Source organism: Ursus arctos, unplaced genomic scaffold (genome assembly GCF_023065955.2).
Source record: "Ursus arctos isolate Adak ecotype North America unplaced genomic scaffold, UrsArc2.0 scaffold_6, whole genome shotgun sequence".
Taxonomy (NCBI): domain Eukaryota; kingdom Metazoa; phylum Chordata; class Mammalia; order Carnivora; family Ursidae; genus Ursus; species Ursus arctos.
In genome coordinates, this window is record NW_026623078.1 from 70,747,133 (window position 1) to 70,774,758 (window position 27,626).

General features: G+C 46.3%; 1 protein-coding gene across 2 annotated transcripts in view; it reads right to left on the minus strand.

Annotated features, from left to right (window-relative positions):
* Positions 1–9,258, minus strand: part of FBXO32 (F-box protein 32) — a 34,642-nt gene extending 25,384 nt beyond the window's left edge. The window contains exons 1-4 of one of the 2 annotated variants that reach the window (XM_057308011.1): positions 8,655–9,258; positions 2,447–2,559; positions 1,551–1,600; positions 275–367 (exon numbers count right to left, since the gene is read on the minus strand). In XM_057308011.1, the coding sequence (XP_057163994.1) occupies positions 275–367; positions 1,551–1,600; positions 2,447–2,559; positions 8,655–8,770 (372 nt within the window). In that variant the 5' untranslated portion in view covers positions 8,771–9,258. The remainder of the gene's footprint in view (positions 1–274; positions 368–1,550; positions 1,601–2,446; positions 2,560–8,654) is intronic. The other variant, XM_026495464.4, reaches the window with a different exon arrangement.
* Between the last annotated feature and the right edge of the window lie 18,368 nt (positions 9,259–27,626).

Consider the following 27,626-nt stretch of genomic DNA (forward strand, 5'->3'; position numbering starts at 1 on the left):
TGCCTGCAGTGTGCTCCCGTTTATCCGTGGAGGGGCTCCCATGAGGTACTATGGCCATTGCTGGCTGTCACAGCCAATCTCAGGGACATCCTAATGGGATCCATGTAAGGACTTGAAGTATATCTGGAGAGAAGGGAGTTGACAAGTCTGTTTTCTGCTTTCCTCAAAATTCCCAGGGTCCTAAGAAGTTATTTTGGGGGAAGGATAGGAAACTACCTCAAGACAACCTGAAAAAACAATTCAACCGAGACTCTGGTAACCTACAGAGACTTACCCGTACGACGTAGTTAAATCTTCTGGAATCCAGAATGGCAGTTGAGAAGTCCAGCCTGTTGAAAGCTTCCCCCAAAGTGCAATATCCATGGCGCTGAACATGAAAACAGGGGGTGCAGAGGTCATTCTCCAGAACAATACCCCTGGACTCTACTGACAGGCTGGATGCCTGTCTCGGGTGACCTATGGCCACCTGTGGCTTTCCTGTGCCATGAGAAGCTCTTTCTGGGAACCCCCTGTGAGCCACAACGATGGGCAGTGTAGCCAGAGTCTGCTTTAGTCAGTGGCTCATGTGTTAAACACCCCTCTTCATGACTTGTACCATCTGAGCCCTTGCACAAACTCAAATGGGGAAATCATAAGTAGCTGCTTATCAAGAGAAGGTCAGGAGTTGGATGGATGACGGGTGACATGATGATAGCTGGTCACTGTAATGTCTCCTGGGAGGGGAATTACACTTCCTAGTGTCAGCTCTGCCTGCTACCTTGCCTTGTATCTTTAGTGCTTTTCTCATTGTGATCATCAGAAGCATTTTTAAGGCTTCAGGAAGAAGCAAAAAGTTTTGATCTTTCACCTGTGAACACACAAGGAACTGGGAGCAGAGAGCCCTGACTCCGTCCCAGCTCTGCTCCAAGTATCTGGGTGGTTGCGAGTATGCCCCCGACAGCCCCCCCCCCACCCGGCAGGGCCTCAAACCACACAAGGATGTACATATTCACCAAGGCCCCTGACAGTGATAGAAATTCTATCATTCTGCCATACTGTGTTGTATCCTAGGTATCTGAGCAGAGGCCTGAGCAGAGAGAAAATGTACACGAAGGGGTCTTACAAAGTGCCACGCAAATATACTTATTACAGTGTCTTGTCCCCTGGGCAGGCGCTAAAACTTCCTCCATGTTTAGTGATTAGTTCTTCCAGGGCTAAAACTTAACAAAGTTAGAGCCTGAAGAGATCTCAGAAAAAAGAGATGCACGTTCTGGGGGAAAGGCCAGGGCTTTATAACAATACATTTGAGATGGGTATATTAATCTTTATAAAGCACTTTACGTAATCTCACTGAATGACTGGGGAGTCCACCTAGCAACTTTTGCTTCTCACTCTCTCTGTAGCCCTAAACTCTGATGGTTGGGTGGGTGGCAGCCCGCTAGCCACCACCACTCACACCCAAAAAGACAGCCATGATTTGAAGTAAGGATCTTGCCCCGTTTCCCTCCCTACACTGTTGGGAGAGGTGTAAAGCTAAGCATATTCTTTAACAAATGCATATGCACGCTCACCTCTTTAGTACTTCCTTTGTGAACATAGATCCATTTTTCTTGGTGGAAATCTACAGAAGCAAAAAAAATAAAAATAAAAACAAAACCCCCCACAGCTTTAAAATTTGCAACATGCCCCAAATTTTAAACTTGTTTCTTTTTCATGTATTTCAAAGCATCAAATGTTCTGACAAAAAAGACAAAGACTACTGACAACCTAAGAGATGTGAATGCCTGATTTCTGCTGTGTATATATACTGGCCTTATAGCTCACTGGGTCTGAAGCACTCCACATCTTTGATCAGCAGATTTAGCAGACCAAAGCTCCAAATTGGGGGAAAAAAAAAAATCAAATACCCAAGTACAAGCGTGTTTTAAATGTCAAGCCTACAACCTATACAAGGCCATAAAAAGTAGAAATAAAGCAGATAACATGAAGAAATCATGTGGTACAGGTGGATTAAACTAAAGGTCTGTAATCCCCCCTTATTAATCGAACTTTATCCTCTTACATACAGCATCTAGAAATGTAATGGTATTTATACAAGGAAAGAGAGAGAAACAAATCTATTTCCAAAGCCTCAAAGCCCAGTGCCAAATAGAAAGACATGCTGGAACTGATTCAGCTGACCATATCGCTGGATAATAACTAAATTAACCACGTCAGATGTAAGTGCCAAGCAGGAGAAAAACAACCCAACTACCAACTGACTTATAAACAAGACTATAAAGGACACATTAATCTTGCTTGTACAATGCACAGCCAGTTTCCTGAGTGCAAAGATCCCAGTAACCTCTGTCAATGACACAGTCAACATTAAAGTAGACATTCGGGGTCTGATTTTCTCTCCCCCCCCAAGAACCCATCCTAACGATCTTCAAACAGCTTTCGTCCAAGTTCAAAACCAATGGCTTACACTGAGTTTTGGTTTTGCTATTCAGCATGTCCTTCTTTCTCTTCTTGGCGGCAACATCATAGTTCAGGCTGTTGAAAAGATTCTCCTTATTGTATACTTCCTTGTTGCAGTAACTAGGACAAACAGAAGAGGGGATGAGCCGTCACAGCCATACTTTAGTAAGAGCTGTTCCTATAAATAACTCACTGGGTTATAAAACACAAACATACATCTTCTCAAACAAAACAATAAACCCCCCTGAAAAGAAGTCTGTCCAGGCACAGACCTCCCTCTTTGGGGATGAAATATTCGCACATCTCTGTGGAAGGCGGGGATGGGGGCTTCTACTTCTTTTGAATTTCCAACAGTGCCTGCCATTGTGTTGGGACACACAGCCCTGCACCCTTTAACTAAGGGCAATGCCAGGCACTACAATCTTACTTTAAGCAAAAATGATGACTGCAGGGGGGAGGGAGAGGGAGGACTACTGGTATCACTGTAGTCCACAATGCCTTCATCTTGCCAAAGCACCCACCCTAAGCTGCTCTCTCAAAAAAACAGCTTTATGGAGATATAATTCACATACCATACAATTCACCTATTTAAATTGTAGTCAAGCTGCTTTTAATGAGCATGCTTCCATCATGCCTTTGAAACATGATCACATTTCCCAAATCGGACTTACACTCTCCATTTTTAGGAGATGTTTAGTGTACAATGCTAATTGTTTAGGTTTCAGGTAATGCCGTGACGAACACTAGGCATCATGCTGCAGGGTGAAGACCTCAGGTCCTAAATGAAACCAGCTGAATTCACAGTTCATAAATTTATAAGGGCTGAAAAGACAGAACTGCCCCAATCCCAGGTCACTGAAGGACACACAGGTTCAACTTGGGTCAGGTGCATATTTCCGTCAGGAGGCTGAGTTCTAGGCTATTACCCCATGTAACTTTACAGTGAATCTCTGAAGAGTTTCTGTAGAAGGGATGCCAGAGAAATACTGAGATGGAGTGAGTAGATTCCCCAAACCCCATGGGTATGGGTGCTCAAGGGAGGATTTATAATGCCCACCGGTAAAACATCAATTAGGGGCTTTTTCTTCTATCACCAATATACCAGAGCCCTTTGATTTTCCTAGTTCCTCTGCTGAATTTAAAATGGGATTTGCTTTAGATCTTTTTCTGACATACATCTATTGGGTAAATGGAGGCACACCTGTGCTTCTCCATTCCACGGACATTATGTAAACAGTAAGAGAAAAGACGGTTTATTTTTTTTATTTTTTATTTTTTTTTTTTAAGATTTTATTTATTTACTTGACAGAGAGAGACAGCCAGCGAGAGAGGGAACACAAGCAGGGGGAGTGGGAGAGGAAGAAGCAGGCTCCCAGCGGAGGAGCCTGATGTGGGGCTCGATCCCAGAACACCGGGATCACGCCCTGAGCCGAAGGCAGACGCTTAACGACTGAGCCACCCAGGTGCCCCGAGAAAAGACGGTTTAAAACAATTTCCAGTATCCTGTTGCTACAATCATCTCTCAAGAAGCACTTCAGTATCTTGCTACATAAATACTTAAATGTGACATCACCAACAATATACTCCGTGTTTCTGGACCCATAGGGAGGAGCTTGATGGATAATCCTTTGTTAATCTACCCTAGGAAGGCCATGTTTAGTACCATATACTGAGTTTCCTAATATCTATAGCCTTCTTTTCATTCGGGGGAAACAGGATATTTTTAGGTTTCACAGAGATTACTGCAGAAATGCCTGCTCTTAGAGACAGTTTCTTTAGCAAGCCAAGGGTGAATGTTTGGGGCCAGACTGTGTCACACAGGAGTGGGTGCTTGTCTCCCTGCAGGACTAGACCATACAGAAACACTGAGCAGCCAGTTACCTGCTCCCAGCTCAGCAGGAAAAGAAGGCAGAACAAAGGGAGAGCTGACCTCTGGGTCCTTAGAGCCAACGAGAAATTTCAATCAAAGTTGAAGAGAAGGGAAAAAGAGGGATGGTCATTTGATCGGTCCATGATATACCAAAGCTGAGAACAGCTTTAGAAGGCAAAGTTAGAACCTTTTGTGTGTAAAAAAGCCACATGAAGGCTATTTATTTATTTATTTATTTATTTGACAGAGAGAGAGAGACAGCCAGCGAGAGAGGGAACACAAGCAGGGGGAGTGGGAGAGGAAGAAGCAGGCTTCTAGCGGAGGAGCCTGATGTGGGGTTCGATCCCAGAGCACCAGGATCACACCCTGAGCCGAAGGCAGATGCTTAAGGACTGCGCCACCCAGGCGCCCCTGAAGCCTTATTTTTAAAACACAACACACTTATGCACCATGAACAAAAACCGAGAGGCTAAATTCCACCTGTAGAGAACCATAAGATGAAGCTGTCTTATTCTCTTAAATCACAAGTTTGAGATTTCGCAGAAACTTTTTGGAGCCTGGGCCATAAACTGTGGCCATTCCCCAGAAATTTTAAATATTTATAGCGTATCTTACTCCCTTCTAATTGAGAATATTACTCAAAGGAATCTGAGCACCTGCCTTCCTTATATAAATGACAATAATCTGCTTTAAGCCCGAGTGACTCATTTCCAAAGTTAGTTTAGGAAGAATTTGACATCACTGATGGTGCTCTCCCACTGTCGAATGTAGAAAAGCTTCAACCAAAGACAAACCCTGCACTTTTCTCTTGGTTATTAGGTTTTGGACTCCAGAGGTAGGGCCTGGAAGGAAGGGCTAGGAGATTTTTTTGTGTTGCCTGCTTATAGGTTTTCTGTCAAGCAATAATTTGTTCAGTTAGAGGCTATTTTGAGAGTCCAATTATGTCCATTTCAAGGAAATGCAAAGCCAATGGAAAATTACAACTGAAAATTTTAACAAGAAAAGCCACCACCATTTAGGAACCATGACATTTAATTTTTTTTTTTTAAAGCAAAACTATTTAAAGAGGCTATTTCATTAAATTCAACAATATAGCCACTAAAGTTGCTATTTTGTGGTCAGTTTTTACTAATCTTGATTTTTATAGGCACAGGCCTAGAATAAGAAAAAAAAAGACCTGTCCCAGCCCTATCCTATCAACACGCACATACCAAGATACTGAAAGACAACTTTAGAAAAGGTGGAAAGATTTCAAAATTAAGACCCTTTGAGCAGAGGAGATAAAAAGGGAGGGAAGGGGAAAAAAAGAGGCCTGTTTCTCATTTTGTTTGCATTAAGAGGCCATTTAAGAAAGCTCTGCTTGCCCCAAAGGGCTTCGTTGTAGATTAAGGCCAGTGAGATTTCTATGCTAATTTGCTCCCATACATACCCAAATGGTCAAACTCCCTTGGCTAGCTCCCAGATTGCTCTGTTAAAACAAACAGCCCAATGTTTATAGTAATATATGAAGCTCATAGACCAGTGGCTTCCTAGCACACAGTAAGCACTCGTAAAAATCTGAACTATTATTTTTTTCTCCTGTACTACTCATCCAGGGTACCAAGGTAAACTTCCTGCTTCCTGGTTCAGCCTTAGCTGTACTGGAAAGCAACACTGGAGTTTTCAGCTGCAGGATGGTAGACTTGAATAGTGGCCTGAGGCTCAAGTCCCTGAGATTACTCATTCTGGGGCGGGGGTGAGGCAGGGGGGGTTGTTGGTGAGAAGGGGCTCCTAGCTGGGGTGGTCTTAGTACCGTTCTGTTGGAGGGGGACGGGGCTCGGAACACAGAGACAATGGCCAGCAGCGTCCAGAGAATGTGTGCCGTGCAGACATGCTGTGGTCAACACTAAACACAGGTTGGAACATACCAGACACCCTTCTTTCCTGACTCTCGTTCAGGCAGCTCACAGAATGGTACATGGAATTAGAGAAGTGTACCCTGCCCCTGTAGTCCTCTGTTTTATTACCCGTTCCTTCCTTTCCAAAGGGTCTACCTTTTGTTTTCTCCTAACAGGAGAGGCATTCAGCTTCACCTGTGTAGGCAGGCATTCAGCCCAAACCTTACATCACAGAGAAACATCACCAAGGCTAAAAACAGTGGGGATATTTGAGACTACAAACCTGGGTCTCAGAAGGCCAACTGCATTTAAGAAGTTGGCAGACTTCTCATGCTAAGTAGGGAAGGGATTGTTTACAATTGGTGGGGGAAAAAAAAAACACTCCACAAACAAACAACCAGCTGCTTTGCTAGGAGCTACCAAATGATTCCGAAACTGACTCATCCAGGAGCCACAGGTGGTCCCTATATTGATGACAATTTGTGATTACTATGGCAGTGCCACAGCTCTGGCTCAGAAGGCAGGAAATGGAAGGAAAGAAAGGAGCCTCATTGAGGGGACAAAGGCGTGTGTAGCTACCTGATCCCAGCCTAGGTGAAACTTTTGTGGTAAGTTAAAACCGTATTCAGGTCTCCCATATTATGGCGAGAGAGGCATCACTATTTGCTTCTAAAGGGGAGTGATACCAGCTTATCTCCTGGAGCAGAGACGGTGTGAATATTTATAGGAACCAGAGGCTATTTTGAATCCTCTCCTGCTGAGCCCAAAGGTCTGCATCCTACTGAAGAGCATCCTACAATTCTATTTGGGTGAGCCACTGCAACACCATTCAGCAGATCATTGCTGCCCCTCCCCAGGAAGAATCTAAACTGTTGTACAGAAATAAAGTACCAAGCTATCAGATCATCATTCCGTAGGAAGAAGAGGAAGGAAGGAACCTTCTAGTCTAGGGAGAATAATTTAGGCATAATTGGTAACTTACATCCCTAAAAGGGAAGAGTCTAGTGACAGCCGTTGGTCTTTTTTATTTTGCTATAAGTAAATCATCTGATTTTCCATAAATAAGATTTCTTATTTGCTCCCCAAACTCCACAGGAACTGCCTCAAAGTATCTTAAATGTAAGAGTTACATGTGCTCTCATCTCTCCTGAGAGACCCCAGGATCAAATGCTTTTTGGTGGTTTTTTCAGTGGAAGACTAAAGGAATATTAACGTTTTACAAATCACAAACAGCTGGGGGGGGGGGCTCTGGAGGTCAAGCTATCAAAATAACCATACTTTCTTGATAGTTTTCTTAAAATTGAGGGCGAGGGGCTCAGGAAAAAAAAATCACTGGTAAATCTCAGCGGGAACCGGTCCAGTCACAGAACTCATCAGGGAAATCAATTTAAGGGCTCTGGTGCCAGTGGTTTCGACCAAAGGCTGCGAGAAAAGGCCCCCAAGGATGACTGGGCTGCACTGAGCCCCTCTGGACCGACGTTCATTGCCCTTCTCACCTGTGCCAAATGGCGGGGATCTGGAAGTCTACTGTTGAGATCCGGGACTGACAGATTCCAGACCACTTAACTTATTAGACAACACTCGTGTGTTATTAACCAAGCAGAGCACCCGATCGAACGGAGCTCGGATTTTCCACCAGGCTGACAGAGCTCAGGTGGGACCTCCCCTGAGCCAGGTGGGCTTTCTGCAGCTGATAGGCGTCCCTTGAAATTATTTCGGCCAGGAAACTGACCGAGCGAGCCACTGAGGAAACAGGTGCAAACGCTTCGTCCTTTCAAAAGCAGAAGGCTTGTGGGTTTCATTCCCGCCTCCCTCCCCTCCTCCGCAACTCTGCGGCTGCAAGTCTACCCCGGTTCCTCAAGTCCGCCCCGCAAGCGCCGGTGCCCCAGGGACCATATGGCCGCCCCTTCCCGGTTACTCATCCTTCCTGCCCACTCTGCGGCCGCCTGTGCGTGGGAAGAACCTGGAGGTGCTGGACCCATGTCCCATCGCGTCACCCGACTTGTGCCCACAGCGCCTGGGTTCTCCGAGGCCCCCCGCCCCAGTGGTGAAATGCGCGCAGCCCACTCGTCCGCGCCCCCGCACAGGCAAACTGCGCGACTCGTGTCCTTAAGGCAGGGGGTCCCCTTAAGTTTTGTCCTTAAGCTTGAACGTTTGCGGACAAGATCCGCGTTTGTCGTCAGATTCTCAGAGGGACCGGGGTTCTGTAAAGAGTTGTGCCCACTTGAAGACGCTGACCTTGAACAATAAGAGAAACCAAATTCCCCGAATCCCGTGCTCTGGCGACCTCTGCAGAAACCCGGTCAAATCCCTCCCTCCACCATTCCACCTTCCACCCCACCCCCTGGCCTGGGGCTCCCTCCTCACCCTGTTCCAGTCCTACCTGCCCCCGATTCACCCACCCCGTGCCCCTGAAACCAGTCCAGGTCTGTTTTGCGGGGCTGAAAGTTGGTGGCGGATCCACTCACCTGCTGAGGTCGCTTACGAAGCTGCCGCTCTTCTCATCCAGGAAGCGCTTCCAGCCATCGGCCGTCTTCACCCAGCTCTGCCCAGGGGACCGCCAGTCCTGCCCGAGGAATGGCATGGCACCGGGGGCGACGCGACGGGATCGACGGACTGATGGATCGGACCGCCTGGGCGGCCTCGGGGAAGTGCCGCCCCGGGCGGGTGCTCGGGCTGCAGGGGCCGGAGAGGGGACGCTGCAGGGAAGCGGCGTGGAGGGCCGAGTGCCGGTGCTCGCAGAGGGCGCGGCGCTGGGGAGGGTCGCAGGGCGCGCGAGGCTGGCCGGAGTGCTGCTCCGCGGTTGCCGCCGCAGTATTTATCCCGGGCCGCTGGCTCCAGCCCTTTGTTGCCGGAAGAGCCGCCTGCTCTTAGCCCGGCCCCCCCGCCAGAGCCCACGTGGCTTTGTTTATGGGCTCGGCTTGTTTTCCGAGGCGCCCGCGGCTCCCGCTCCTCTGGCTGTTGCACAACCACGCGCCGGTGGAAACTTGAAGCCGTGCTGCCAGGCCGGGGCTCCCGCCGCCCCTCCGGCCCTGGCCCCCCAGCGCCCACTCCCCGCCCCCAGGGCGCAGCTACCGCCCCGGGGAGAGCAGGGCCGGGAGCTCGGGAAGCCGCGCCCCGTCCCGCGGCTCCCGGGCTGGTGAGGTGCAGGAAGGAGGCCCGAGCGGCGTCTGGGTCATTCCTGGGCGGGGGTGGGGAGGAGGGATACCCCCCTCCCAGCCCCGAGCTGTCACACCGAGTCCCGCAATCACAACAGCCCTTGGAGAACGGGGGGCGGGGAAGCACAGCGCCGCCCGGAGCAGGGCTGAGGGAGGAGGACCACGGCCTCCTGGCTTCTCTCCCCGCCTCAGCCCGGCTCTGGGGCGGAAGAGGGCCACCCCTGCGAGGCTGCGGTGGGGAGAGGAGGGCAGCCCCCACCCCACCCAGTCCCCGAACTGTCATTAACAGGTCCGCTGCCAGGCCCGAGTCCGAGGGTGGCAACGGAAGGAGAAGGACTGGGAGGACGGGCGGCATCTGATGCCCGCGGGGTGGGAGTGGAGAGCGGGGACAGCCCCCCACCCTACTCTCAGCGCCCTGAGCGCGCAGCGCCCACACCTGGGGCGCCGGGCCCGGCAGAGAGCTGCCGCGAGCACGTTAGAGGTGCCCGAGCCTCGCTCCAGCGCCAGGGCTGGCTGGGCTTTAGTTTTGAGGAACCTCTGTACTCTCCCCTTCTTCCCGCCGTTCGGCATCCTCGGGGCTGTTAATTCCTCTCCGGGAAATACCAGGCCAGGAGTTTTGTGTTTTAGCTTTGGCTAGCGTTAAGGGAGAGCGATGCAGAATGCCCCTCCGCCCAACCGACCCGGACTAGAGGAAGTGCGGCCAGCAGGCCCTGCCTCGGCGCAGGTGCCTAGACCCTCACAGACTAGCTCCTTAAGCTAATCCTCTTAAACTGGTGCTAGAGGCCAGTGCGGGAGCCGCACAGCTTTCCAGATGCGGGCACAGAAGGCCCCAGAGAAGAGTTAAGCCAGTGATTTACCCAGGATGGCAAGGCTAATTCTTCACAGTCCTTAGTTCAATCTGAAATTACCCTGTTGGTTTTACTTTTGGATTGTTTGTAACAATCCATCTCTCTTTGCTGAATGTAAACCCTTTGAGAGCTGGTCGGTCTTGTGCAAGGGGCATCCCAGCACCTCGCCAGGCCAAAAGAACACCTTCGATCACTGTTTGTTGTGTGAGTAGGTGAATGGGAGGCAGTGGGAGGCTGCTGGCATCAAGGTAGCTTCTTGCCCTTCCTGACTTCTAGCTGGGATGCTTCACTGTCTGATCTATTGGGCGATCAGACTGCACGAAGCAGTCGCTGCAAAATTGCTTGCTCAAGAATTAGTTTCAGACTCGATGCCTCCACATTCCTTCCTCTGCAGCCATCTGCAAGGGTCTTCTGTTCCACAGACGCTGTAATATTTAAGACGTAGGGCAAAATAATTGCGTGTGCCTTGGGAGGGTGCATGTTAGAGGGGGAAGGAGATGTTTTTAATAAAGTCTGTTTTCAAGTAGCCCGAGTTTTCTGATTCAGGTTTCCCACCATAAATAATTTATTAGTGTGGTAACAGTAAAAATAGCTTATAAAAACACTGCAGAAGGTCTAAAACAAATGATAAACACTATGATCATGCTAACAGATGGGACGATGTTGGGTCTGGCCTTTGTTGGAGAGAATTGATATCTGCAAGGGAACATAATTAAGGGATGTGACTATTACAGATGCTTGTTAGTTACATGTCCGTAAGCTACATCTCTCTAGAAACCACAGAAGGCAGGAGATTTGAATTCTAATTCTGTTAGCGCATCATGCTGCTGTCTGACCTGGATGAATGACTTAAATTCTAGAGGCTCAGTTTTTTGAGCTATCAAGGGGAAAAAATAGAGCCTCTAAAGCTTCCCTTTCAGGATTAGAGAGTGTTGTAAATGGGATTATTGGTACTAGTTCTTTCCTCCTCCTCACATGACCCATGGCCTCCTAGTGATATGTACTTCTCTGATTTTTTTTTAAGATTATTTATTTATTTGAGAAAGAGTGAGCACACACAGGGGGAGGAGCAGAGAGGGAGGAAGCAGACTCCCCTACTGAGCAGGGAGCCCAACATAGGGCTTCATCCCAGGACCCCAGGATCATGACCTGAGCTGAAGGCAGATGCTTAACCCACTGAGCCCTCTAGCCACCCCTATATATACTTCTTTGATTCTAGACATTGGACTTGGCCATGCGACTTGCTTTGGTCAGTAGGGTGCTGGTGGATGTCATATGAGCAGAAGATATGGTGTGTGTGCTTGTCTGGATGGTCTTGCCCTCTGTGTTTCTGTGAATGCAATGACAGGAATATACCCTGGGTAGCCACTGCTCCAAACTTGGTCCTGGGATAGGACATGTGGAGCAGACACCCCAGTTGCCCCACAGATATAGTAGCAAGAAATCAGTGTTTATTGTTGAATGCCACTAAGACTATAGTGATCTTTTGTTACACAGCCAGCAGCTACAAAGAGTTGAGCGGCTGAAAGTTTGTCAATTTTCACTTCCAAAATTCAAGCATAAGTAGGAAATCACCTTTTTTTTTTTTTTCCGGCTAAGAACTAATCTCAGGAAGCCTCAGTGTTGTCTCTAGTCCCTGCTCTACCACCGTCCTTCTCAAAAAAAAAAAAAAAAAAAAAAAAAAAAGAAAGAGAAAAAGTTGTGGCTATCATATCTTAACCCAGCCTTCTTGTCAAGTGTCAGTGACTGCTTCAGATTTCCCCCACCACTAAAAATTTCACTTGACACTTCTTCAAACACATGGTTTCTACTGGGAAGCCGTGGCATGCTGAGCCGCTCAGGATAAAGAATGTGCTAGGCCACGTCTAGAACAGTTAACCTTCGTATCAAATACTGGCTTGACTTTGCAAAGTCTCTGTGAGTGGAGGCCTTATCATGACTGAGCATTGAGAACCACAAAAGCAAAGTGTCAGTGTCTTCGCTTTGGACTGAAGATCTAGAGACAGAAGGATGCTCCGAGACTTTCTCAAGGCACAGACTGGGGAGGACCAGCATGGCCTCATGGTTTGAGCAGGGCACACCACGCGAGCACCATGGTGCTGAGTCCCTTTGCATGAACACTGAGCCACTGCCTCTCCTAAACAGTTTCATGCCACAGAGTTGCCCACCTTATATGCTGGGTATTTGATTTTTAAAAAATATGTGTGTTTCTCCCCTATGGGGCTGCGAACTCCTTGTGGGCAGGGCTGTGTCTTAGTGCTTTAGTCACCACGGTGCCTATGATGGCGCTTGCTACGTGACTCGCAACCAATAAATAACTCAAAAAATGTGGTTGGACTACTCTGGGATGCTGTTATTCCCATGTCTTTACCTGTTGACATCTTCTTACTCCTCAGGATGTAGCAGGGTAGGGAGGAGGAAGGGCCGGCAGCCCCGAATTCTCCCCTGCACAGCTGAGTCCTCCGTAAGTGGTGCCTTACCAGTTGGTGAGACAAATAGGGAGGGAGGTTAACAGGTAGCATCTTAGAAAAACAATGTTTTGAGTGTTTAAATATTTGTTCCCCTCATGGCTGATGCTAGCCCTGCTAAAGGCCCTGTGTCAAGCACTTTACAAACGTAATCCTGTTTAATACTCCTCACAAAAGCCTGTGAGGTGGGTATTGTTATTCCCTATTTTATAGACTGGGAAGCCGAGGCTCTGAAAGTTAGGTAGCCTGTCCACAATCAGCCAGCTAGCATGTGGTGAAACCCAAGCTGGTACCCAGGTCTGTCTCCAACCCTAACTGGGTTGGGTTCAAATTACAGTTTCCCACTTAAATAGCTGTGTGACTTTGGGCAAGTTACCTAAACTCTCTGTGTCACCATTTCCTCATTTGTGAAATGGGAATAATGGTAGTATCCACCTCAAAGGATGTTGCGAGGATTTATTGAAGTAATACATAGAGAGGATCTATAAAGGGGCCAGCACCAACGGTAGTGAATATTCTTACCTTTAGGCAAAATTTGCGTCTCCATCTTTTACTTGCTTATGTTCACATCTACCCACCAGATTTTAAGTTTTGAGGGCATGGAGCATAGCTCACTCAGCTAATTTCCAGATCTGGGAAAAACAGCTTATGTCGGAGCAATATACAATGAAATGATAGCTTGCATATTATTAGTTGCTATTCATCGCGCTTGAACTATGGAAACGGGCCTTATTCTGTTTTCCAAAGGTAAACCCAACGTAATTTAGCCTGCCCACTGCCTCATAAGACTGTTTAGAGAATTTGTTTGTAGAGAGGATTGAAAACTTGATAAATACGAACTGCTCTGTTGTTTCTAACCCAAAAGACCTTCGTTTATAGTTTTGGCTGAGGGACTGACTACTTCTTACTAAAATGATATTTAGCAATGGTATTTTGTTTGTTCATAGTTTCTCCTTCTGAAAGGATATTTTTTAAAAAATACTTATCAGCAGTAGTTGTAAGTTAAAAATAACTTTAGCTTGTTGGGTGGGGCAGGGCTGGGATCAACCAAATCTCTTGGTTCACCCTGTCCCAGTTAGAGCGAATTTTATGAAGGAGGAGCCAGAGAACTCAGGGTATTAAATTCAACCTGTTGGTGTTGTCACAGGACTATGTGTTTCATGCCACAACAATTTGCATATGACCTTACACCGTGTCTGTCTAGGGTGGGGCATCCTTGAAACAGTGTGAAATACGTCTGTTAGGTGTGTTTGAGTAGGAACTGTTGGCTGCGTGTTATTTTTGGGTCTCTGGCTGCTATGAGTCCTGCCAACTAAATTAAAGTCGGTCAGACACATGTCACTGAAAATATTCTCATTACTTTAATGAGAATCATTTGGCATTCCTCAATTCCTGGTTCTGTTTTTGAGAGAGGGTCAAGGGCATCTTGCTATAATCCTCCTTCTTTCATAGCCCAGTTGTTCAATTTTAATGAAAATTCTTTTTTTTTCTTTCAATAAGTAGTAAATAGGATTTGGAGGCAAGGCTGCTAACTTTTGTACAATATAGAGAAATGAATGAAACCACAACATTTTACATGAATAGCCCAGACTTCTAGTGTCTTTTTATAAAAACACATTTTAGAATGAGGATGTTAAATTTGTTATGGATGTCAAGCTTTAAATACAATATCAGTGACTGAAATTGGTTAAAACCATCCTATCTATAACCTTTCAAATGGTATCTTGACTAGTTGAATAGCACATTTTAGTTCTGAGATTTCTCATATAAAAAATAGCTTGGACTGAAATTCATCTAGACATTGTGTCTTGCGGGTTACTTACTTATTATCACCAATGTTTATATAACTTTGCAGGGTAAGTATTTTTGTCACCATTTTATAGATGAAGAGACTAAGGCTCAGATATGTTAAACATTTATTCACAAGTCTGCTTAAAAATCAGAACAAACTTTTGGAGAGGTTACCTAATCCAGTTCCCTCCTTCTACCCTTGAGAAGGCTAAGTCTCAAAGAAGAGACTCACTTGAACACAGAGCTAGTTAGTAGCAGGCCTGGGAATTAGGCGCCATGAGACCAAACCAACAGGGTTGGAACGTTCCATTAATCTTGCTGGACTGACCAATGTCCCTGAGAAATGTAAATTTTGAAGTAAAATTCAAATCCTCTGATTTACACACTCCAGTAATCAGGTTTTATTAGGACTTGTCATCAGTGTGTTTGTTCCAGAGGAAATGAGAAAAACAACTTGATCCCCTAATGAGGCTACTCCTCAAAGTCAACCAGGATCCTAGAGAAACAGCAGAGTTGAAAAATCAGGCACCTTGTAGGTCCTTACCTGACCATCAGATTGAATGCGGGTCTGCTGCTCGTTACATTTTGACAGATTGTCGTAACTGCTGCCTGTTTTGACTCGTCAACCCTGGTGATTGGAGAAGTGGTTCATGAGTCATATGGAGTGTGTTTCCTCATATGAGTTAATTACTGAATTGTCAAATCCTGGAAAAGTCACTTAACCTGTTTGGTGTTCAGTTTTCCATTGATAGACACACCTGCTGTAAAGATGGTTGTATGATTCTCTGGGCATCAGTGAAGGGCGATCATTAACAACGATTACAAATTTTCTTTGGGAAATAGAAAAACGCAAGTCTCTCCTGTCTTTCTTGGGTGGCTGCCTGTCATACCCATCATTTTCCCACAGAAAGCAAAAGTCTGTAGATGTGTTCTGCTCACTACTGTATGCCTGGTGCCTGGCACGTTTCAAAGAATCAAAGTGCCAAGGAGGTCTCGGTGTATGTGGAACTGAATTTCTAAGTTGTAACCTAGAAATTGTGGTCCATGAATTGAAAACCATTTTACCGTTTGTCTCAGATGATTCAATAAAAATAAAAACAAAATGAGCCCGTGAGGGTTTTTTTTTTTTTTTAAACAACAGTACATTCATTTCAGGAAGAAGAATGTAATTTAAAAATAAGTACAGAATGTTCATCTTCTTTCCCATTCTGACTACGGCCTGAGAAATCCAGTCCCTTAAGGGACATAATATTTTCAACCAGGGTTTACTGTTGATAGTAATTTAAGAAATAATTTAGTCTTCTAAACATCTGCTTTGCTAAAAATGGTATTGTATAAAAGCTTTTGCTAAACGTCTTCAAATTGTGTATTTATTGAAGAGATGGGGCATAAGTTAGATTTTTTCTCTCCTCTGTTAACCAAGCAAAAGGAGTGGTTATCTTTGGTTCTGGTTTTGATCATCTTACAGGCTGTAAAATTTATTATAGAATATCATTCATTCGTTGTCTCAACAGGGATACTTCATGCCTTTGCTGTGTTCCTGGTACTCTTCTAAAGCAACTTAGAACATTTACTCTCAGGGAGCGTATAGGCTATAGGGAGAGAGAGAGACATACAAATATGTATTCCTTAAATTATGTGGCATGTGTAGTGAGAGGGATTTGCACGGGGTTTGTTGGGACACCCACGAGGATAAATCATGTGACCCAACCTGGAACCGTCAGGTGAAGCTGCCAGGAGTTGCTCCTGAGCTGGGTCCTAAAGGATGAGTAGGAAGGGATGAAGCAAATGGAGAGAAAGATGAGAGTGGGACGGGCATCCAGGTAAAGGAGACAGCAGGAACAATGACAGGAGGGGTGGAACAGCTGGGGTGCCTTGAAGGACAGAATGTGAGCAGATAGGAGAGCTGGGGATTGGGGGTGTGGGTGGGGGTAGGTTGCAGAGGGCTCTATGTGGTCTGGGAGAAAGCTTGGGCTTTATCTGAAGGGGTGGGAGTTGTAGAGAGCTGTAAACAGGGGAATGACTCAGGTAGGTTGTGAGGTTGTGCTGTAATAGATATCTCTTGCGGGGGAGGGGGGAGGGATGGATGGAAGAAGTACATTGCGCGGACAGGAGACAGGTCAGGAGGATGTCACTGTTTCCAGGCGGCAGCTGATGAGTATCAGAGCCAGGAGGGTGGTAGCTGGGTCGGGGAGGAGGGGATAAACTTGAGACTCCTGTAGGAGGCAAACACCCAGGACTTGGTGATTGATCCCATGCAAGTGATGAAGAGAGGGCAGTGCCAAGGAGGGCTTTCCAGATTCTTTTTTTCTTTTCTTCTTTTTTTTTTTTCTTTCTCTTTTCTTTCCTTTTCTCTCTCTCTCTCGCTTTCTTGCTTTCTCACTTTTTCTCTTTCTTTTTTTCCTTTATGCCCAATGTGGGGCGTGAACTCATGACCTCAACATCAAGAGTCAGATTCTACTTTAGGTGGAAGAAGAAACAAACGGTTGGGTGGAAGGCTGAGGACTGAGTTGCACTGTTCTTCATGAGACCTCACCTTCCCTGGCTTTAGGGCCACCAACAGGAGGAACTCTGTTTTCTCTGCCTTGGGGAGATTGCCTGTGTTGCAGGAGGGACTTCTTTCTAATTGCCCAGGCCTGCCCAGGGAAGAAGCAGGACCTTCATAGAACAACATTCAAACAGAATCTTCTCTTTCTGTCTTCCACTATCTGATTCATCTTGAATAAGATAGTTTTTGTTTTTTTCCTGCCAGTGGTTATAGCATGTAGTCCTGTCCTAGGGTATGAAATGTTCCATTTTCAAATGCCTTAAAAATTTTATGAATATATATAGTGCTGTTCTCACTACAAATAAGTTAAAACAAACTTTCTTTTAAACAAAGAAGCAAAGAATGAAATTGCCTAAAACCAACAGGTGAACAGGTGGGTGCTGAAAATTTTACATATATATTTTTATGTATATATTTTTACCATCCAGTTTGTACTGCCTGCTAGCCCCCTGATTTGGGGTGGGGGGGGGCATGCCTCACGTTTCTTGGTGGGAGATAGGGCTGACTTCCAAATTCAGGATCTAAAGGGACTGGCTCTTCTCTCTCCCTGCTGTGGTCCAGTCAGGGGCAGGCATGTGACCTGGGCTGGACCAATCACACACACTCTTCTGCAGAAATGATGGAAAGAGCTTTGGTGGTTCTTGGCCAGCATTGTTGGAGGGGTGCTGACCCCAGTTGGCCCCTGCTGCAGCAACTTTGCCATGATCCTTGCTGTCTGGTCCTCTGGGGCTCTCTCAGTTCTTGCCTCAGTTTCCCATGCCTGTTTCTTCAACCTCTTCCTGATGCTATGGACCCTGATAGTCTTCCAATAAAATCTTTGTGCTTAGAAGAGCCAGGGTCAATGTCTCTTGCTTGCTAACAGTAAATGTGACAGTGTGGAGCCTCCATGGAGAAGAGGCATTCAGAGCCTGGGTCACGTACAAATACACTGTCTCCTCTGCCTATCACCCCTCCAAGCCCCTGTGGTCTCACATGCTTATGTGTGCACGCGGGCCAACCGCTGAATTAGACCAGAGAGGATGATTTGTAAGTATTAGGACTTACCTAAAGAAATCATCTGCTGAGGAAACTGGACTCAAGCCCAGATAGGGGATTTTGGTTTGCACAAAATTGGCAGATTTAGAAATATGGAGACAGAAAAGAATGTTGAGCTGTCCATGTGTGAAAGTAAAAGATGAGGAATTGAAAAGCCCAGAGCTGTAGATTTTTCTTATAAATCCATGGCATGAACCTCATCAGGGCAGCAAGGCTGAACCCCGAGAAAGTTCAACTGGTGATATCTTATAAATTTCCCTAACGTACACATTCCGTTACAAACATTTTCTAAAAATTGATGCTTTGGGTGTGGACTTTAGCTTGAAGGCAGGAGGATGGGAGTACACTTATTGAGTACCTGTTGTGTGCCTGACTTTTATCTACATTGGCTTATTTAACTCACCCCCCAAACACTACAAGGTAGGTATCATATCCTTATTTTATTCACAAGGAACCTGCATAGTTAGGATCACAAGCTCACAAGTGGCAGAGCTGGGATTTCAATCCAGGACTTTTAATTCTAAAGCTTGTGCTCTTTCCATGAAACAGTTCTGCCTTCCAAAGTTTATGTGAGGTCAACAGGGAGAATAAGGACAGAGAAAGCCAACTTCTAGACCCCTCTTTCATGTAAGTGAGACTCAGGACAGGAGACATGGCTGACTGGTTTTCGTCATTACTGCCACTGTGTAGTCTGGAGGGACCTCAACTGTCTTGGTACCCTACCTCTAAATAACCGAGGAACTTACTTTATGACAAAAGAAGTATAGCACTGGATGCTTGCTGGCGAAATTAGCTGATTTGACTGGGCAACCCATCACTCAGAAGCTTGTCTGAACTATAGAAAGACCTTCTAAAGACTGCTGGGGAATAATGTTCTAAACGTTTAGGGCTCCCATCTCACAGAATGCAGTAAACATAGTGTTTCCCCCATGTCCAGAAGGGGGGAGGTGGGACTAGCCCCATTTCATTTTTAATCTATTATACCTAACAAGCCTCACCTGGGGCACTTTGTCTTCCCATCCCTGAAATCTTGGGTTGGTGGATTTGGAGGTTCTGGGTTCCACCAGAGAGCACAGACATGGTTCCATTGAAGTTGAAGCTGAAACTGTCCCTAGCCATTTGAGGCTCCTCCTGCCATTGAACCAACAAGCAGATAGAAGGCCCCTGTATTGACTGGAGTGATTGATCCTATTATCAGGGGAAATAGGTTACCACTACCCAATGAAGGCAAGAGAAACCATATCCAGAGCCCAGAAGGCTCACTGGGTCGCTTCTTAGCATTGTCATATATAATAATAATGGTTAGTGGAAAACCGTGATAATCCAGTCAGTACTGGGTCATTAAGGGCTCTGATATCTAGGAAATGAAGAGTGGACTCATCCTATCAGGTAACAAAACTCCAACCAGCGGAGGTGCTGAGGGAGAAGGCGGAATGGTGGTGGTGGAGGGATTGCTGATTTTCGTCCCATGACCAGCAGTTGAAGTTTAGATTGTTGCTGTTAGGCACGTCTTCTCTAATTGAGTATACTTTTCTTCTGGGGCTTGGCTTTCTGCTGCCTCATGTGAAGGGTATGTTACAATATAGGTGCCAAGTGAAAGTGTGACTGTATTGAGCTCTCCTTATCATGACATAGCAGTTTATGGGACTTCGGGTCTCCAGGATGTTGGGGACTAGTTTCTTCATCTGAGTGAGGGGCAAATGGATGCTGAGTAGATGCAAAAGGAGTGATTACTCCCAGCATCGCTCCCTGTCCCTTCCCTCCAGTCCATCTAGACCCCGTCACCTGGGCTTCCTTGTGCTCTGGTTTCTGGTTGAGTTTGGTCAATGGAAGTTACTGGCAAAAGATTAGAGAGAGAGATAGATTTCCCCCTCTCCCTCTTTCCTTCAGCACTGTAAGCTTAGCCCTTCCACACCTTCGGTTCCTGCTAGGCAGCGGCTCTGCCCTGATTTCAGCTCTGACTGGACTCTGAAAATCACTTTCTTCCTCTGGCCCCCAAGACCCAGAGGTAGTAGCAGCTTCCTGCTGCCCTCGCATCCTGTAGGCTCCCTTAACTCTATCCACACCTCTGTAACTGATCCCTTCATTAAAACCTCTTAAGTTGAACCATTTGAGCAGAGTTCGGTAACCCGCTGGGCCCCTGTGTGATACACATTGCGAGCTGATTTCATTTTACTGAAGCAGAAAATGACCATTTTGTTCATTTTATTGAAGCGGTCTTCATTTTCCCAGAAGCTGTGTACTGGTGTTTCTTGAAAAAGTAAGGGTTCCTACAATATTTAAATCAATTCGATCTACAAATGTTCGATTTACGTGCAGCCTTCCAGGAAGAAGGCAAGCCAGAAATAATACAAAATAAGGGGGCTGTGGCTATTTTAAAAGTCTCTTTTACCTAAGAAAAGTAGGGAAATAGACTTTCCTCCTAGAATTACTTATGACAAATAACATCATTTTAATAGTTTAAATGAGAAAGTTGATTTCTACAGACGTGGTAGAATTTAACTGTTACTCTACCTTTTTTTTTTTTTTCTTCAATTGCCTGTCATCAAGTTATAATCCTCTGGGATATGTATATTTATTCCATCATTTATTCCTTCCTCAAGCTTTTATTTTGTACTTAGACAAAGTGCTGCCATTGGTGAAACAAAGATGAATGGGGCACGGCCCTTGCCCACCAGACATAGGCTGAGCTCAGGGAGAAAGCCACAGGTAAATTCATTCCAGTCTCTGCTTTTGAGTGTCTCCATAAGTTAAAAAGAAAAAAAATCCCCCAAAACAAAAAACTAACTTTCATTCATTCAACAAGTGTTTGTTGAATACTTGCAATGTGCCAGTGCTAGGTACTGGAGGTATAAGACTGAAAGGAAAACTGCAAAAAACAAACTCTCCCAAATCCACAAAACAAAAGAAAAACAAAGCAAAAAAGAAAAAACCCAACCAACAAACAAAACTGCCCCAAAAAACCAGCACCCCCAAGCACATACTCAGCTAGTCTTTGCAATCATGGCACTTACAGGTTCGGGAGCTAGTGCAGAGCTGGTATGAGGATTAAATGAGACCGTCATGGAGCAACAGGCATGTGGTAGATGCTTAATAAATGCTGGAGATATGAGCATCTACCGGGGAGACAGACCCATTGCACTAAAATGTGATGTGTGCTGTATCTGTGCAAAATGGTAGAGGAGCGCAGAGGAGGAAGGAACTTATTCTGTTATGGGGAAGTCATGGAAGGTTCTAGAGGAGAGGTGATGGCTGAAGGACAAACCTCACTTCACTGTAGAAAGGACAAGGGAGGATGACATTCAGGCAGAGGGCAAAGTTGTGCAAGAGTGGGAGAGCCCGGGGTGTTTGGGAAGAGGTGTCGACTCAGTGTTGCTGGAGCAGAGGTTGCATGGAAGGAGACAGGAAATGAGTCTGGAAGGCAAGTTAGAGCCTGATTGTGAAGACCCTCCTCTACCATATGGAGGGCAGAGAGCCTTTCGGAAGTGAGGTGAGCATCTTGCATAGTGTTCAACCCTACAGCACTGCAGACATGTTGGAAGCAGTGTGTCTATCCTTGTGGGTGGGCACTCTCTGATCTTGTGCTTTCAATAGTTTTAAAGGCTGAAGCAGCATTAGGAGCCCCTAATGCTGGGGAGACCAATGGATCCAGAGAGCTGTTTTACAGTAGAGTCTCCAAATGTGGTATAGGATCACGTGTTTAAATGGCGTCCCTCCTCAGCAAGACTTTTCCAGAGAAAGCACATAGATCGTGTGTGACAAAATCAGTTTCCTTTTGCAACATAGTGAACATATAAGATACAACATGAAGACCACCACTACAAGCTTCTGGGATTGGTGGGTGTCAGAGAATTGATGTCAAGTGCTGCCTTATTTTTCTTATCTATCTTCCAGAACCAAAGGGAAGGAACAGGGCCCAAACAACAGATCGACAATCCATGAAGTAACATTTATTGAGCACATAGAGTGTATCATGTACAGTGCTGTGCTGTTGATTCAAAGATGAATAAGATAAGATCCCTGGTCTGGGAAGAGCTCACAGACTAGTGAAGGAGACAGTTGTGTCTTTATTCTGAGTGTCTGCCTTGTATCAGGCAAGGTACTGGGCTCCATACGTCATCCCATAATGACCATGAGAAGCAAATATAGTCATTCTCATTCTCAGCTGTGAGAAATAAAGTTTCTGGAAGCTGAGATATTTGCCTGAGGTCTCATAGCTGGGATATCACTCAGGATCCCTGCAGGGAACAGATGACACATTCAGATGGGGTACGTGAGAGCAGTTTAGTAAAGGGACGGTTTACAATGGCGTGGGCAGGGAAACTGACAAGGGATGGTAGAGCAGTGCGGAGACAGCAGTGGGGAGGAATATTCCCACCACAAGGCCTCCAGGGGCAAGTCGAGGGAGCAGTTATAGGAACTTGGATTGAGGAGCCATGGCTATAGGAGAGGGCCGCCAGAGAGGAGCAGTGGCCTTTGGTAAGGGATACAGCCAAGTCCCAAGACTTGGGACAAAGGAGCCAAGGGGGATAAATACCCTGACCTCACTTTCTTCCTGCCCTTCAGTCTCCCACCCATCCCTCCCACTGATAAACCCAACTGGAAGCTAGAGGGCAAGAACGCCTGCTGATGCAGCCTCCTGGGGTCCAGAGAAAGGCAGAGAAGGGTAGAGTGTTGAGTCTGGAAACGCAAATGGGAAATAGCCAAGACAACTAGTAAGGCATAAAGAGGAGGTTTAACCCCCCCACTTTTTCTGACCTCATGACTTCCACTCGCCATGTTAAAGCAGCAGCTGTCTAACACTTACATGGCTCACCTTCACAATTACCTGGAGGATATCTGTCAGCAGGATTAAACAGCACGGAAAGGTGCGGTGGACGTGTGTTGTTTTTGACATCCATTGTCTCCCTTCTTTTGGCAACCGTACCTCTCCTTGATACTTAACACGTGTGCGTGTGGCGGTGACAGGGTGGGCATGTGGCCCAAGAGAAGCAGTTCTCCAGAGCACATGGTTGGAGGCTTGGTGAAACCCACCCCGAATGCTCAAAATGTCACAACTCCCTGTGACCAGCACCGAAAGTACACTCTCCGAAAAGGGGACCAGGAGGTTTCAGGCTGGAGGATGGGCTGGGGAAGCAAACCTTTAGGCACCCTGTCTCCTCTTAGGAGATACATTTGGTGTGGTGATGGGATTCTGCCTGTCCGGGGTGAGGTCCCGTTGAAACTCCCGCCATGTCATTTTAAATGATTGCAAAAAGTGCCTTTGTCAAGGTATTTCGTGTAGATCTGACATCAAGCTTCTAGGAACAATTTCTTATTGGGCCACCAGCACCATCTTGTTATATAGCTATCTATCTCTCAATCATCTTACATAAATATTGGTTATATAGTTCCAAGCATCACACATGGGCATCAGATTATAACCATGAAATGATGATCGGAGTGTGGGCTTCTGTAGCCATTTTTCTAGAAGGTCTAAGAGGGGCTGAGCACAACCCTAGCCAATCATCTTCTTGGATATAGTGAGGCGTTCAGGGCATGTTACCCAAACAGAGTGAATGGCAGGGCTCATGCTGTGATGCTAGGAAGTCTCTCTTTTGCCTGAGTTGCAGAGAGGGTGGGACGTGCTGGCAGCCATCTTGCCCCCGTGAGAGAAGCTGGAGAGAATTGAGTTAACACAGAGGATGACCAGCTGAGGATACAGACTAGAGTGACCAACCGATCCCAGACTGTCCTGTGTTTAAAAGTTAAAAGTCCCACATCCTAGGAACTCCCTCAGTCCTGGGCAGACTGGGACAGTCTCTACCTCAAGGACAGAAGGCGGTATGTCCTGATGACATCACTGGAGCCCCAAGTCCCAGCCCTGCCTGTGGACTTTCCCTGGCTTCTGTCTTTTGCAACCAAATGGGTCCTGACTGAGCCAGAAATGGGCAGCTTAGGGGCCAGGAGCAGTTGTGTGGTTTAGACCAAATCAAGTCTTCCAGTACTCCTTGATTTCCCCATCTTTAAGTGAGTGGCTGGGTGACTTTTATGTTCTCTCCCAGCCCCATAAAGTTTATGCATCTGTGTCAGCTCCGTCTTGCAAGCCCCCCTCCCCCCCACCTTTTAACATCAAAACAAAACGAAACAGAACAAACGTGCTGTGCAGAGTGCTCCAAGATTCAAGCAATATGCTTGAGCTGATGTTATCGTCCCTTGGCACAGTTTTACCTAGATGAAAGTGAGGACTATTAAAATATCTCCCTGCAACTTTTATGTGGGAAGAGGGCTGGAACACTAGGCATGAAATGGTATTTGCTTTGCTTGTGATACGAAACAGCTGCAGAGTCTGCATGAATCAGGTACGTTGCTCATCCGCAGTGACAGGTCTTGGGTGGAGCGTCTGCAGGCGACCTGAGGCAGAACGTGTTCCAAGCCCCAGCTCTCCAGCGCACAAAGAGACCTAGTCTGGGAGGCAGGATTTCTGGTTCCTAGAGTAAGCACTTCATTACTTAGTGGTTAAGAGTTGATGATATATTTTAACATATATCAATATATGTATTCCCTTCACCTGTAATATTCTTCCCCAGGTACTGGGTTTTATTTGACTAATTTCCACTTATTCTTTAGGCCTTTTATTAATTGTTGTTATGGAGATTTTACTGGCATGCCTAGAACAGCTTGGTTTCCGTAGTCATCATGGTGAAGCAGGATAGATACTGGTAGTCAAGCACACCATCTCATCCCCCCCCCCCACCCCCTTTTGGTAGCAGCTCCTCCTTTCCTTTTGGGGCAGACTCCCCCCTTTCTATGTGGTTCCAGTGGGGGTGTTAATCACAGTGCCCACTTACCTCCCTAGGGGGTTGCCAGGTAGCAAGGCTAGGCCAATCATAGTCCCCATCCCCCACACCTTGTCCTGCACAGGATTAGTCCATAGATGAGCATTGGGCATGTGACCTAAGTGGAGCCAATCAGAATCTTCTCTGGAATTGACTTAGAGAGATCTGGAGAGAAGGAGGGTCCTTGCATTAGGTCTGCTAAACCAGAAACATGTGCATCTAGGAATATCAGAGGCTCTCTTTCTTAGCAGCATTGAGAAAAATGGTCAGCATTAAGAGAGAAAGAAGGTAGGGCACAAAGTGAACAGTGATGAGGAGTGGAATAAGAATGAGAGCCTCTTTAGAGATATACTCCATATACCATAAAATGGACCCTTTTCAAGTGCATCGTTTAGTGGTTTTCAGTACAGTCACAGGTCGGTGTGACCATTGCTACTATCTAGTCCCAGAACGTTTTCATCACCCCAGAAGGAACCTCTGTCACCTTTAGCAGTCACTCCCAAATACCCTCTCCTCCTAGCCCCTAAAGACCACTAATCTCCTTTCTATCTCTGTAGATTTGCCGATCCCGGACATTTCATCTGAATAGAATCATACTGCCTGTTGTCTTTTGTGCCTGCCTTCTTTCACTTAGTGTAATGTTTTCAGGGTTCATCCAGATGGAGGCATGTATCTGTACTTCACTTCTCTAGATAGATGAATAATATTCCCTTGTATGCACATTCCATATTTTGTTTCTTCAGTCATCAGTTGATATACATTTGGCTCATTTCAGCCATTATGAATTATGCTGCTATGAATTTTTCACAGAATCGCACACAATTGTGATAAATCATTTCCATGATACTTTGTCAATGTCTGTCTTTCCCATCAGACTATGAATCTATGAGTGCAGAAGAGCTTACACAGTACCTAACACTTTGTAGGTGTTCGGTGATTACATATTTGCTGACTGAAAAAAGGAAAGACATAGGAGTATGATCCCCATTTTACAGACAGAGAAGCTGGGGGTGAGGGAGATTGACTTGCTTAAGTCATGCAACTGGTGTGTCTATCACAGTTCCTCATTATAAACAACAGAAGCCAACACTGGCTGATTTAAGAAGAAAAAGAACTTATGGAAAGCCTATTGGGCAGTGCACAGAATCACCAGGAAGGCCCAGGCTTACAAAATGAGCTGGAACAATGGAGCCAAGATGGTGGGTGGGACCAAGGCCAAAATGATGCCTGAGAAGCAGCCTAGTGAGGACATGGCTGACATCCCTGCCTTCCCCCGAACAGAGGACATTACTAGCATAGCACTGCTACCATCACTGGCTCTGGATACCAGACATCGCTGCTACTGCTGGTGGCCTCACCAGAAGGCCAAGACCATTGGCCCTACTTCTTCGCATCACCGGCTTCTGAAGTAAAGCCCGTGGGTCTGTCTGATTGGCTGTGACTTACCACAAGGAAAGCTGGGAAAATGAATGTCTGGCCTTTTAGGCTTTTAGGGTGGAGGTGGGGTCTGCCTTATCCCAGGACTCCTAGTGGCGGACTCTCTGGAGCAGGAAGATTTAGTGTTGGATAGAAAAAAAAAAAAAAATTTAGTAATAGGTGAAAAGCCAGATCTCTCCGAATTGAACACACTATAGTTGTTTGATAGCTTCTGACAAGACGCCCAGTCCTCTGAACCTTTTGAGTCACTGAAAGCCTTACCGTGTTGTTTTTCATCTAGTCCCCAGTCTCCAAATGTCAGGTGTCAAAACTATGACAGGTCATCATGTACTGAGGGAGGCCTCTTAATTTCTTATCTATCCCCACCATTTTTTTTTAAAACATTTTATTTATTTATTTGACAGAGATAGAGACAGCCAGCGAGAGAGGGAACACAAGCAGGGGTGTGGGAGAGGAAGAAGCAGGCTCATAGCGGAGGAGGCTGATGTGGGGCTCGATCCCACAACGCCGGGATCACGCCCTGAGCCGAAGGCAGACGCTTAACCGCTGTGCCACCCAGGTGCCCCTATCCCCACCTTTTAAAAGCAAATCCTGCCAGAACATAATGCCCTTTTAAATGTAAGCAGAATCGAGTGCCTAAAACAAAGCAAAACCAAACCAAACCAAACCAAACCAAACCAAAAAAACCTAGAAAAAACATGAGGACCTCAGCCTCCGATCTTGTCATGCACATGTGATTGGGAAGTTTCCCTGCTGCTTTAGACCTCGAGAGGAGTGGCCTGATGGCTGTACCTCTTTGCCACCCTCTGTACCCTCTGTATCGAGAAGCACGTGGCTTTTCCTTGTTAATGTCCCCAGGACTTGTTACGTTGTGACCTACCTGTGGCATTTCTTCAACGTCACCTCAAGGGAAGCAGACCATCCATCTGGTGTCCATGGAAATAGACTGGTTGCGCCCCTGAGAGGGAGGCCTCATCCTGAATTAAGCAGTCTTCAATGAGATCTGTGTAAAAATGCACCCACTCTCCTTCACCCCCTGGGCGCGTAGATAATGAAGCTACATAATCACTCACCACCACTAAGGAGATGCCAACTTCCCCGTATTTAAGCCAAGAGACCTCAGATTTGCCGGCACATAGCGGGAGGACATTCCAGAGAACAAGGCTGTCTCTCTCTGTTACCTTGGGGATTCCAGCTGGGGGGATCTTAGAGAGAATCTGGTTCCACCCTGACTCTTTTACAGAGACTGGGGCCTAGAGAGGTAGAGCCCTTGCTCAAGCTGGCATAGCTCACAAGCGATGGGGCCGAGGCAGAGCTTTGGTTCTCCATCTCCAGAA